Consider the following 13,273-nt stretch of genomic DNA (forward strand, 5'->3'; position numbering starts at 1 on the left):
CAATCGATGTGGGTGAGGTTCCAACTAAATATTTCGCCTACTAGGAAACGCCTAAAATTGATTGTAATTTTCATACATCTTCATTAAGCAGTTGGTTTAATCAATGCTATTGTTACAAGTGAGAACAACCCACCTAATGAAAGATCATAAGCGTATTTAATGCAACAAATTATAACTTATGGCATAAAAGCCTCCTAACAAATCATTACTGAAACCTCTTGAGTCTGCTCAAAAATCAATTATTGAAATAATTTTTTAAAAGTGCTTCAGGTACCTCATCAGCGAGTTGTTTGAGGAATTCGGGATTTTAGATATATGGCAATTGTATATTTACAAAATTATAATGTTATGAACTAGAAGATGGGTCTTGGGGTCTACCGCAAACTCTGAATTGGGACAAAGAAATGTCAGATTTTTCGGACCAAAAAGATTCAATGTGTTGCTTAAACATTGTAAAACCATAACCCAGATTCAATTGAATAAATTTGCAAAAAAATGGTTAGTGGGCATTGTAGAGAAAAGTTAGAAGAATTGGCCAACACATTCATAAATAATAAAAAGGATAAATAAAATTGTGTAATAAATTACCTCGTAGGTAGTCATGTTTTGTTATTATTTTTTCTGCACATAAAAATGTCTACCTTAAAACTGGTTGTACCTAGTAATAACAAAAAACAATGTAGTAGATAAAAGAATTGTTATGTTTGTGAATAAACCATTATTACTATTACCAGTATTTCTTCAATTTGTACTGCTTCAGGTCACCCATCAACCAAGCTGTTCATTGGTCACGGAGGATTACTGGGTGCACAAGAATCAACATACTGCGGCGTTCCAATGCTCGGCGTGCCTCTATTTGCCGACCAATACATGAACATTGCTGGACTGGAAGAGAAAGGATCAGTAATCGCCTTGAACTATGGTGATATAAATAAGGAAACCTTCTCCAAAGCTGTGTATAGTCTAATCAACGATGAAAAGTAAGAAATTTTGAAATATTAAGACTGTTATGAAATCACAATTCAACTCCCCCTTCCCGGTGATGTGTAGCCAGTACACATTGCATCTAATAACTTTAATATCTCTGTAAATATAATAAGTACTGGGTTAAGATTCTCAGTATTCCTCATTTACATATCGTTTGAAGTAATCAATTTTAAAAAAATAAATCATTATTGGGCACAAAAAAAGCATTTTCTAACAAATTGGAGATGAATTACGAATACACCAATGTTTCGTATGTCATATATGATAGTACAGAATAAACGGTTGTCTCAAACACTCTTTACGTCTCACTCTCGATGCTATAGGTATATTCATAAGCGAGAGAGACACATTCATGCGTCACACGGGCCATTAGCAAAGTAACCTGTTCCACAACCGCAGCACGCCATATGTGCGCAGTTGCTTTCGGTCTCTTTGTTGGAGTAGCGAACGTCAGCCGATGGTTATTTCATGTTTTTACCAATTAGATTGAAAATATTATCTCTTTTGACTTCAACTGTAAATGATTGAAGAATTGATCATACTCGTATAGACATTAACATCTTAAAACTATAGACATAGAAAGTCGGTTAGTGGTTATATACAAATATTTACACTAATAAAAAAATCCAAATTTTGAATAACAATTGGCTCTTAAACGTATTTAAACATTATAGCAAAAGGCTAAATTAAGTTTTTAATAAAAATTTTGTATACATAAATCTACAGATAAAAATAAATATTTGATGCATAATTTGTAGTTATCTACTATATAGATAGTACTTATCTTTATTGATAAAAATCGCAAAATATCTTACAAATTTAATTATCTTTTTTTTTCAGATACCGCAAGGCGGCACAGCACTTGTCAATAGTATTTAAGGAACGTCCAATGCACCCGTTAGACAGTGCCATTTATTGGATTGAATATGTTATTAAATTTGGAGGAGCGAAACACATGCGATCTGCGGCACATAAACTCTCATGGTACCAGTACTATCTGCTAGATGTATTGGTATTCTTGTTGATATCTATTTTAGTATTACTATTTGTTGTGTGCCAAGTACTTAGGCTAGTGTACGGAATTGTTAGAAACGTTATGAAATTACAATATTACAGTGAAAAAAAGGAAAATTAGGTAATAATATACAAACATATTTTCGGATCTATGACAAAATCACAAATCTGCTGCAAATACCTACTGAAATACAGTAAAACCTCTTTTTTATGTTTTTCAAGGGAGCTACAAAAAATGTGCAAAACTGAGGAAAATGCTAAAGTGAGAAAATGAAAAATATATGAAAAAAAATGGAATATTTACATTAAAATAAAATTTATGATCCAGACATAATTAAAATCGCCAAAACAATAGTAAAAACCGGCATAATTGGGAATGTTGAATATTTATACCCAAAAATGGGTTAAAAATTTAAATTAAAAATAATGATTTCATTAAAAAGATTTTGATATTATGTATTTCAAAAAATATATATGTATCAAATCGCTATCAAATTTTAATTAAGTTACGTTTAAATATTCAAATTCAACCTGAAAATAAAATTTTGAATTTGCATAAAATACATACAATGATTTTTACCCTAAATGTGGGAAAATGTTATTTATATGGTATCACATTTTTGTCTATGGCATTACTTAAAATCATTGAAATTTCAACTGTCATTTTAGGTGGCGGGAAAACTGTTCCATAGTTTTATAACTTTTTAAATTGTCTTCTTTTCACATTATATTAATAACTTTTAATATTTCAATTGCTACATTTTTAAACATCCTTCATTGTAATTCATTATATTAGATAGATATGAGACTATTGTTTAGTGGGTAGATGGGTGTCACAATTTAGTAACATGTCATTTTTGATGAAATGAAAACTAACCCTAAAGGTAGACACTTAAACAAAAAGATCAATTACAATGCACTTTGAATTTTATTAAATACAATAATTCACCCTATATTAGTTGTATACATACCCGCTTTTATTTATTACCAGACTTAGTTCATTCAAAAAATGGCAAACACAAATTAGTAATTCAGTTCATAGATTATGTAGAAATTTGTTCGGTTTGTCGGCGCACATGCGGTGGTTTTTGGCAGACATTTTCAGTTCAACATGATTTTGCATTTTTTGACACATAAATGAGTTTCGAATTTTTTTAAACATAAAGCCGTGGTGATGATAAAAGAGACCTGAACATTTCGGTGCAAAAAGTGGGAAAATGTGAAATTGAGGAATGTAAAACCGAGGTTTTACTGTATAGTAGTTTAATGGTATCATAAATCTATTTATATTTTCTGAAATATATTCTGATATAAGTAGGTCACTTTTGTGGGTTACAACAGCTTACACGATCAATTTCTATAATTAGAATTATTTATCATTTATTAAGAAGTTCAGTGCTAGTCAAAATAAACCTAGAGGGTTTGTAGTAAAACCAAATGTCTTATATTAAGTCAATTTGTATAGTCACGTGTAATGAAAAATTATTTATGTAATAAAGTACATTGGCAGACTAATATACAATTTGTATTTAGAAAATAACAGGAATTTTTGTGTTTTGAAAACAATATTTATATTTTATTATATAAATAAAACACGAGTGATACTTTAATCCACAAATTTGGAATATCCAGTGACCGGTTTCATCGCTTTCGCGACATCTTCGAGACTGGTATCTTTATTAAAAAGTTAAATGTATTTATACTGAACAGAGGTAAGGATACATAATTCAAAGTTATATGTAAGTAAATTAAATAAAGTAATTTTTATCTTAAGGATCATTATCAACAAATTTTCTATAGGTTAACTAATGAATTAATAAAGATACCAGCTTCGAAGATGTCGCGAAAGCGATGAAACCGGTCCCTGGATATTCCAAATTTGTGGATTAAAGTATCACTCGTGTTTTATTTATATAATAAATTACAATGAACTTCCATCAAGAATTTTCACTTACAAACTTAAATGTTTCAATATTTATATATTTGTCTGCATTAATGTTGTCACCTTCGAAATAGTCCCCATTAGATATTATGCACTTGTTCCAGCGCTTCTTCCAATCCTCAAAACCCTTCTTAAACTCGATCTTTGGGATAGCCTGTAGCTCTTTTACCGATGCGGTTTAAATGTCACCTATGCTTGTAAAACGATGGCCGTTTAAGGTTCTCTTTATTTTTGGAAATAGGAAAAAGTCATACGGAGACATGTCTGGCGAATATGGAGGCTGGGACATCGTTACAGTATTGTTTTTGGCCAAAAATTTATGAACTAGCAATGAAATGTGAGCAGGTGCATTATCGTGGTGCAAAAGTCATGAATTGTTTTGCCACAAATCCAGGCGTTTTTTTTTGGATTGCTTCACGGTAAACGGCGTTGAACTACTCGATAGTACTCCTTATTGACCATTTGACCTCGTGGCAAGAATTCATGATGAACTATGCCATTAAAATCGAAGAAAACAGCGAGCATCACCTTCACATTCGACCGCACTCTTTTTCGGTCTTGACAATCCAGAATGCCTCCACTGGGACGATTGAGCCTTAGTTTTGACGTTGTATCCGTAAACCCATGTTTCGTCACCTGTTACAACACGTTTTATGAATTCTGCATTGTCGTTTACTCCATTTAGTGACACCTGAGCAACTTCCATTCGCCGCTGTTTTTGTTTAAAATTTAACAATTTTGGAACAAATTTTGCTGCCACGCGTTTCATAGCCAAAACATTAGAAAAAATTTCATGGCATGAGCCAATTGGTATGCCAACATGATCAGCGACTTCTCTGATTGTGATTCGGCGATCGCTCATAACCATTTCATACACTTTAGCCACGTTTTCATCAGTCGTTGATGTGCTGGGGCGTCCGTGCCGTTCGTCATCTTCAACGTCTTCACGGCCATCTTGGAAACGCTTATACACCACTCTTAAACTCTTGTTTTACTTATAGCAAACTCACCATAGCCTTTGTAACATTTCACAAACTTTATTTAATTTTTTTACACAAAATTTGATACAAATTCTTTGATCCATTTTTTTTAACAAACGAAAATCACCGAGCTTATAAAAACATGTCTATCCTTAGCGGCTGCCACAGACAAAGTAAACAATGAATACAGCTGAAAATTTTAGCATACGTCAGGGGCATGTATACCAACATAATTTTTAAAAAAGATTATCGGACTCTCCAAACCCACGAAATTTAAAAATTCCTGTTATTTTCTGAACACCCTCGTACATACATGTACATATAATTTAAATAAATTTAATATTTATATACACATATTACACGGCATGTTCCTAAAAATAAGTTCAAGAATGTACAGATACAAAGGTTATGAAAAAATTATAAAACATCGAAAACAGGGTAGGTAATTTGAAACCCATATTTTCCAAGAAAGCTAAAAGATTCGGTGAACTTACTCTGATAATGGTAGAGATGATAAAGATAGAGTTTGCCGCTGGTACGGTTGGAAATAGAATAATATTAATAAGCAACATGTGGCTCTCTCGAGCTCAGATGGTCTTTTTTTGTTATTGAAGAAAACATCCGAAAGAATTCTACTCTGCCAGCATTCTGTTGCTTTGTATACTGTAGTTACTTTTAATTAAATGATATACATAAACTTATTTGACAAACCTGTGAATAGATTATAAGTAGTACAAAAAATAAAACAACGCTGTATTTTCTGAATTTGTGCTTTATTTATGAAAAAAATGTAAATTATCCTACAACGAATCTCCGATTTGAATTAAAATTACATATCAGTATGTACCGAGACATTCCACTTCGTGCCGCCTGAGTGCCTCCAAATTATCTACAGATTTCCTTCGGGGATCGTGGTACCAAAATACACTTTGTGTTCACTTCAACTTCTGATACAAATTTATAGTTAAAATTTACATACAATCCACGGAGGAAGTGAATCATCGGATAAACACCGAGAGGACTCGCGTAAAACCGGATTAACTATTATATTTCACAATCAGATTACTGTTTCCGAGTTCCATCTTACGTAGACACAGAAAAACACAAAAAGTGGAACATACACACGATGGGCGGGCGCGTAGGAGCCGAGCACGCTCTTCGCAGCCATAGTCACCAACACTAAATTAATCACTATATCAAAAACCTTGAATAACTTAAAATATAATTCGCTTAGTAAAAATCCTGACCTCTGCAGAGTCAGGTCTCTGGTCCAATGTACAATATAGGTCACTAGCACTATCCCAGGAGAGCCTCCATGGTGTAGGGGTGGGGCTGTGGGGGGGGTCAGTCTAGGATGACCACCTGCGGGGGACTTTGCCCCCGGCCAGCGGACGCCACGGCTTGCGTGCCGCCCTCCGCAGCTCCACCACTGTGAGGCTCCTTCGCCGCACCCTGCAAATACTTCCAGTTACAGCTACATAGCAACTAATCCAGTCAAAATAAAGGTTTTCAAGGGAGCAACAAAAAAGGCGTAAAATTGAGGTTAATGGGAAAAAACAGAATTACATAAATATTTTGCAAGATTTTTTTTTTTAAATGTCATAATTGGGGATTATGGACAATGATTTCAATGAGGACAATGATTTCATTAAAAGATTTTGATTTTTGTTTTTTTTCTAACAATATTATCATCTGTTTTTTAAATCAATTCAAAAACAACACCTATAAATAATTTTGTGATGTGTAAATGCTTAAATATAAAAACACAAAAAAATACATGCAATAATTTTTCTTCTAAATATTGTAAAATGTTATTTATTTGTTACCACCTTTTCAACCATGGCATTACTAAAAATCGCAGGAAATTCAATGTCATTTAGATTGCGGCAAAACTGTTTTACACTTTTATGATAACGCGGCGGCGAGTGGTACTATTTTTATGTAGAACTGAGACAGATTGAAAGAATTTTTTCAACGTAAAACATAAAAAAAAAGAAAAACCTAAGAAACGTTGAATAGGGGGAGTATTTGATTTATAATGTATGCAGAAAAATGGGACCTGAACATTTCGGCGTAAAAAGCAGGTAAATGAGGTTTGTTTTTGTGCCCTGAAAATAAAATAAATACATAAGCAGAAAATTGTACTAACTTGGCTTGGTCCGTAACGCGGAAGTAGAGGTCATCGGGAGCGTCCATCCAACTGATGACGTGTCGCCTTCCCCGCGCCCCCACTCCAGCTCCAGGTTTTCCGTTTACCTGCTCAGCAAACATACAAATTATTGATTGCATTCAGATTAAAACTACAACACATATTCAATTGAAACATTTAATAATATTAAAAATTGCACTCCAAATCACAGAAACTGTAATTTACTATGTAAAAAAAAAAAAAAAAGAGGGATTTGGTATATTTTGACAATAGTTGCTATATAAAAAAATTGGAAAGTAATAATTGAGAAAAGCCTAGTAAATTTGTTAAAAATAAACATTTGTAAATTGTTGCACTGCACATTTTTAATGAATATTTCGTGTTAATCATCCCAGGATCGAACCCGGGACCTCGAGCATGGTAAGCGAATGCGCCAATCATTTCACGATGAGGTGGACTTATCCCTACTTGATTTCCTTTTTCAGGATTTTTACCTGAGTAGCCATCGTCCAGGATGCTGGTTCTATTTCACACACAGAACTGTATATTAAATCCCACCGGACACAGAAAATAATTGTAAAATGAAATTACGTGTGCGAAAATATGTTTGGGAAGCGGCTGCCCAGTGGCTTGGGCGCGCGCACACATAGCGGCGTACTGCTCAGGGGAGGGCCTCTGCATGGGCTGCGGGTGCTTGTTGGGCCGCTTGGCTGGGGGGGGACGCTCCCCGGCGCTGGCTGCCGCCGCTGCTGCTCCCGCGCCCGCGCCGCCCTCCGCCGCGCCCCCTGGAAACACAACTCGAGTTAATACGCACAGTACAACTCATCTCCGAGTAATGGTATTAAGACCAAACAATTAATATATACAATGGCATACATTTTCACGGCCTTTCAGATACTGCTGATGTTCTTCCGGGTTGATATGCGGTGTATTTCTAGCACTACTTGTTAATGTTTTCGACACCATTTATATAATTCAGAGCTCCCCAATCTTTATGAATATGCGAGCCTTTAATGAGTAAAAAAAAATCTGGTGACCCCTAGGACGTTAATTTTATTATACTACTCGTACGTCCTACCTTTAAAAAAATTATGTGTAAGATGGGAGCGGGTTCAGCGGGCCGTCAGCAGGAAGATCGTTAAGTCTTATATTTATCTTGCTGCTGAAGGTATGCTTATTCTTAGTGATGGTGGGGGGGGGTGTCAGTGCTATGCGAGCTCCTGACGTCACTGCGACCTGTGAAGATCTATTGTGACGGGTCCCCTCCATGATGGTATGCTTAAAACGGTATTTAATTAGAATAAGATTGACGTTTTCTAATTGAAGAGAAAAGATGAGTATCCATAGCTGGCAAGGGAAGCTTTGTAATTATTAGTCATTTGCCCCATCTAATGTTGATTGCTTGTGATTCAAAAATAGAACCACGATTTTCAAATCGTCAAAAAATAAATAGGCATAGCCTTCTCGCTGAAATTATTGTATTTTTAGTGTAGTTAATAGGGTACCCTAAGCTCTTGCTTTAAATTTTTACTTTGCTTGCGACTGCAATCCTCGTTGGGGACACGACACGGCGTCATGACCTACAGGTTGAAAAACACTGATATATTTTACTAATAAATCCATTACGTTTGCCTAAATGATGACTGTAATGCTATCCAGAACGTCGACAGGCAGTGATAAACACACACGCATGGCATTAACTATAAAATCACCACCAGTATAAAATTTACTTTTTGTATCTTTCTCTTTTTTGGCTCCAATATTAGTTTGAATACAGAAAGATGACTCCTTAACCCCATATGCACATTTATATCGGTAGTGAGATGGCAGAAGGGACCATCTGTATTTTTTCAGCTTTTTAGTTTTTAACAGTTTTGATAAATATTTAAAACCGAAAGAATATTTAAAAAGGTTATTAATTCTTCAAAACTGGACAACACTTACATATTTCAGTTTGTAGATTGGATCAATGTCTTATTTCAGCTCTCTTGATCATTAAAAAAATACAGAATGTCTCATCTAACTACCAATATGTGGTGTTACTAAAAAAAACTACAAGAACTTTTACCTCAAAAAAATTCAGTCAAATTTGTTGAAATACTTTTTTTAAATTAAAAAACCTTTTCAAATAATACTTAATAAATTCAAACGCTTCTAGTATTAGTTTTAACACAAATTACTACCAACTTCGAGTTTGTACATATACACACACACACATCCAATAACAATAGTGTTTAAGAAAAAGGTGTACCCTCCATTGTTTGTACAAAAGCTTTTACAAAACTGTGACAAATTTCGATTCAAGTTCTAGTTAAAATTATTTACCCAATGAATTTTTAAACTGTTATAGCAAATCAAACTCACTTTTTTTCATTTGAGAAGTGAGAAAAAAATACAATAACAAAATATACATTAGATGCACGACAACTATATTTAGATGTGATCTAACTGTATCTTGAACACCATAAACTCATAAAAGAGGGTGCTAAAACATCGGCGATGTAATGTCGTGTTACATTAAGCAAACGATTACATGTTTTTAAATAAAGGAATTTAAATATAAAACTTCCATAATCAATAAAAATAATTCATGTCTGTTATAGCAAAATTAGCGACATCATTATTTTTTTTAAATAAAAGAGATATATCAAGTCTTGTATTCTTGGGTTAAAATGGTAAACATATTGTTGCCAAAATTTACTTTATTTATAACGGAACGCCTTTTCTTTAAACACAATTGATAAAGTATACCTATATCTAGTTATTATAAACATTAAATATAATATTTGAAATATTAACTCGCTACAAAACAAAATACAATGGAGAATATAAGTTGAATGAACAGCGTCAAGTTTAAATACTCCCAATGAACAAGAGCTATTAAATAATGCACAATCAAAATGTATTAATAAAACATGAGAAAAATTCTCACTTTGTCACTCACCGTCATCCCAATCCAAGTCAGAGTAGAAGCCAACAAACGCAAAAAACAAACTATTAGTTTACATCCGATACAAAGGAATATCCATCTTATGGATTTGTTTACATAAATCATTCATTTGGTTAACCCTCTGAGAGTAACATTGTTTATTAAGGAACAGTAATTTAGGTTTATAGAAAAAAAAACTACTAATAATACTGTTTGTCCAGGCATTTTTAAGGTAAAACAAAGATTTTAGAAAAATCGTAACAAGTGGCATAGTTTATTTAGAAAATTATTACCTTAAAAATGGGTAAAACTATTTTTGTTATACACCCTGCATCATCATACATGTATTCAATTTTTAATGTTTTTTTTGTATCCGGAGACTGTATCGTTTCATCTCCATAAAACATCATAATCGAGCACTCATTTTAAGGCTGATTTAATAATCATAGAGTAAAAATATGTAAAATACTGAAATTAAATGAACAAAAGATATTCACTGTGAAAGCATAAATATTACCCTAATATAAAAGGTTATTTAGTTAGCACTCAGGGGCCAAGGGTTAAAATAATTAAGACATAATATTATTAAAAATGGATATTTCTTTGATCTAGATGAAAAGGAGGATGTTAGGTACTTAAACATTAATATGCAGCTGTCTTTTAAAAAAAAAAATATTGAAAATAATATATAGTAGGCACATAAATATTTTTTAAATAAAAAGGTTCTATTTATTGGATTATGAGAGAAGATTTTAATATCTCTTATACATTAATACAAATAAAATGATTTATGAATAATATTGAATTGATTTAAAATAACAGCACCGCTTCAAATGAAATGATTATAAATTGTAATAAGCGTTCTACATGAAATTAGAATTAAAAAGTTAGTGTTTTAGTAGGACAAATTATTTTCACAGCACACAATATCGGAAAAATAGATTCGAGATGTTTTTATTTCATATTGCTTCATCATAATTGAAACAGAACCGGATTGTGGCTCGCTGTAGTCTCCCAAACTCACATGCCAAATGTGCGAGGTTCAATCCCCACTCTGAAACAAATTGATTCCCATTTTCTAACAGTGAGTTATTTAGAACTCTTCAAATGTCCCCAAAAATTGAAATATAAGAACGCAAACATTTATTTTTATTATTTAAATACACAACTGCCATAACTCTCATGCAGACACTTAATGAGATCATATATTTACTGTGATAAACAATCAAAGTATTTTTCTAAAATATATTGAATTAAGAGTTGAAATATTTTTTTAAAAATGTAATTTAAAGTGTAAAAAGATGATAGCGCCATCATAAAGGAGTCTAACTAATATTTTAACATATCTTCGCCTTCATGAATGAAGTATGCAACATTTGATGAAACAATGCAGCGCGTCGTATGCATCATTAGTTGCAGATAGGTTAAGTAAGAATAGGATTCTTAATATGTGAAACACCAGACATTTCGAATTTACAAGACACCTCAGTGTTTTTTTGGCTCGATCGTTTGTATGTTTGTGAAGGTATGAATACAGCAGCTCGAATCTGTTTAATCCCAGTTAGTAGTGTGGTGTTGGGGACCACCCCACCAAGGAGACTTACTGTCCACACCGTTGAGGTCATCGTAGCGCCGCTTCAGGGCTGGAGAGGGAGAAGTTCCCGGAACCGGCCGGATTCCCTCCGCCTCAGCCTTGTTGGGTATGCGCTCGTACATTAGGCTGCCATCTGCCAGGACAAAAAATTATGAAACCGCCAGATATACGAACAATTTTCACAGATTTAATTTTAAGCTACGAACGTGTTAAAACAACCCCTAAATTAGAGGTGACTAAAATTGAAATAAATGAGCTGTCTATGTATGATTCACATAATTAATTTTTGATGTTTTGTCGGAAGTCAGAAATTTGTGAATCGACATTTTTTTTATGGTAGATTTATTGAAATAAAAATTTTATTATAAATTTATTATTTTTATTATATAAATTCTATTGATACTTGTATTAATGATAATTCAGTGCAAGTCCCATTCCAAGAACAAGAGCTTGTCTTCTTGCAGAGGAACAGTATTAAAAACAAAAACATGATATTATTCTTAAACTGAAATTTAAATTGTTTTACATTTTAAAAAAATACATCAATATATTATATTCATAAAAGTTAATTCCATATTAAATAAATATTACACAAAATGAAAAAAATTACATAAACGAGGAAGTTCAGTGGTTTAAAAAAAATACATATTTGTTTATTAACATGACTATCAAACTAAACCAAAAACTTTTTTTCATATTTTTATAAAACACGCTAAATGTAAAAAAAACAAGGCTACCCTGAAACCAGAAATCTACCACAACATTATAATTGATTGGTTATCATTAACACGTTTTCAGGTGAACCTGTGACTTTTCACAGTAGTTCATTTTTATTAAAACCTTTTTTATAAATTTTATCATACATTGTTGAGAAACATTGGAATACAATTAAAATCTTTAATTTTTACTGCGTGAATGAAAACATTTTGTATGTCAAATTTTTTGTAGCACTTAACTTCCTCATTTAATTGCGATGTGGACGTAAGATGGAAAAATTGACTAAGGCCCTTTGTAAAAAGCGTTGGCTAAGACGATTGCCACATGCACGGAGGGTTCTAGGTTCGATTCTCAGTGAGATCACACTGATTAAATGTGATTTCTTAAGCCTAGGTGAGTGTAATTACCTGGAGCCTTGGGAGGCTTGGGGAAGGCCACCTTGGGCGGCTGGGGCATGCGATCCTTGGGCGTGAGGCGCAGCCAGGCGTGTTGCGGGGCGCCGGGGGGCGCGGGCGGCGCGGGACCCGCCAGGCGCTCCGCCACGCGCGCCACCTGCCCGCGCGCGCGCCCGCCGCGCCCCGCTGCCAGCGCCTCCAGCTCCGCGGGGCTCATGCCGCCCATGCCCACGCTGCCTGCAATCACAAATCATACTTGATTATATACGCGAATACACAACTGAGGATATTTTATGTAATAAGAAAAGCCAAAGGTCAACTTCAACCTAGCTAAACATTTTATAAATGGCAGATCTGTGGATGTATGGAATGGTCTGCATCAAGAAATAGTTACAGCCTGTAAATACATTAAAAAACGAATTGAATAAAGGAGATTTTTCAGGGGGGGCCAAAACTTTTTTGTATTTTCTTTGAGTTTTTGTTTTTCTTTTCACCATTTAAAGCAGTGCTGATGCGTCATGTATATTTAGATTTGTCTTAAAAAATGATATCATGTTATTTAAAGA

At 33.7% G+C, this 13,273-nt stretch overlaps 2 protein-coding genes across 6 annotated transcripts in view; one reads left to right on the forward strand and one right to left on the reverse strand.

Annotated features, from left to right (window-relative positions):
* Nucleotides 1-3,210, forward strand: part of LOC148276776 (UDP-glycosyltransferase UGT5-like) — a 29,369-nt gene extending 26,159 nt beyond the window's left edge. For all 4 annotated transcript variants that reach the window (XM_088233772.1, XM_088233773.1, XM_088233771.1 and 1 more), the window contains 2 exons: nucleotides 761-980; nucleotides 1,828-3,210. In XM_088233772.1, coding sequence (XP_088089898.1) covers nucleotides 761-980; nucleotides 1,828-2,122 — 515 coding nt within the window. In that variant the 3' untranslated portion in view covers nucleotides 2,123-3,210. The remainder of the gene's footprint in view (nucleotides 1-760; nucleotides 981-1,827) is intronic.
* Nucleotides 3,211-5,679: 2,469 nt separating this feature from the next.
* Nucleotides 5,680-13,273, reverse strand: part of MTA1-like (metastasis associated 1-like) — a 135,910-nt gene continuing 128,316 nt past the window's right edge. Inside the window, exons 13-18 of one of the 2 annotated variants that reach the window (XM_088233769.1) lie at nucleotides 12,720-12,944; nucleotides 11,605-11,728; nucleotides 10,017-10,045; nucleotides 7,664-7,857; nucleotides 7,073-7,179; nucleotides 5,680-6,375 (exon numbers count right to left, since the gene is read on the reverse strand). In XM_088233769.1, the coding sequence (XP_088089895.1) occupies nucleotides 6,273-6,375; nucleotides 7,073-7,179; nucleotides 7,664-7,857; nucleotides 10,017-10,045; nucleotides 11,605-11,728; nucleotides 12,720-12,944 (782 nt within the window). In that variant the 3' untranslated portion in view covers nucleotides 5,680-6,272. The remainder of the gene's footprint in view (nucleotides 6,376-7,072; nucleotides 7,180-7,663; nucleotides 7,858-10,016; nucleotides 10,046-11,604; nucleotides 11,729-12,719; nucleotides 12,945-13,273) is intronic. The other variant, XM_088233770.1, reaches the window with a different exon arrangement.

Source organism: Micrasema longulum, unplaced genomic scaffold, assembly GCF_059751315.1.
Source record: "Micrasema longulum isolate JH-2025_06_02 unplaced genomic scaffold, ASM5975131v1 h1tg001149l, whole genome shotgun sequence".
NCBI lineage: Eukaryota > Metazoa > Arthropoda > Insecta > Trichoptera > Brachycentridae > Micrasema > Micrasema longulum.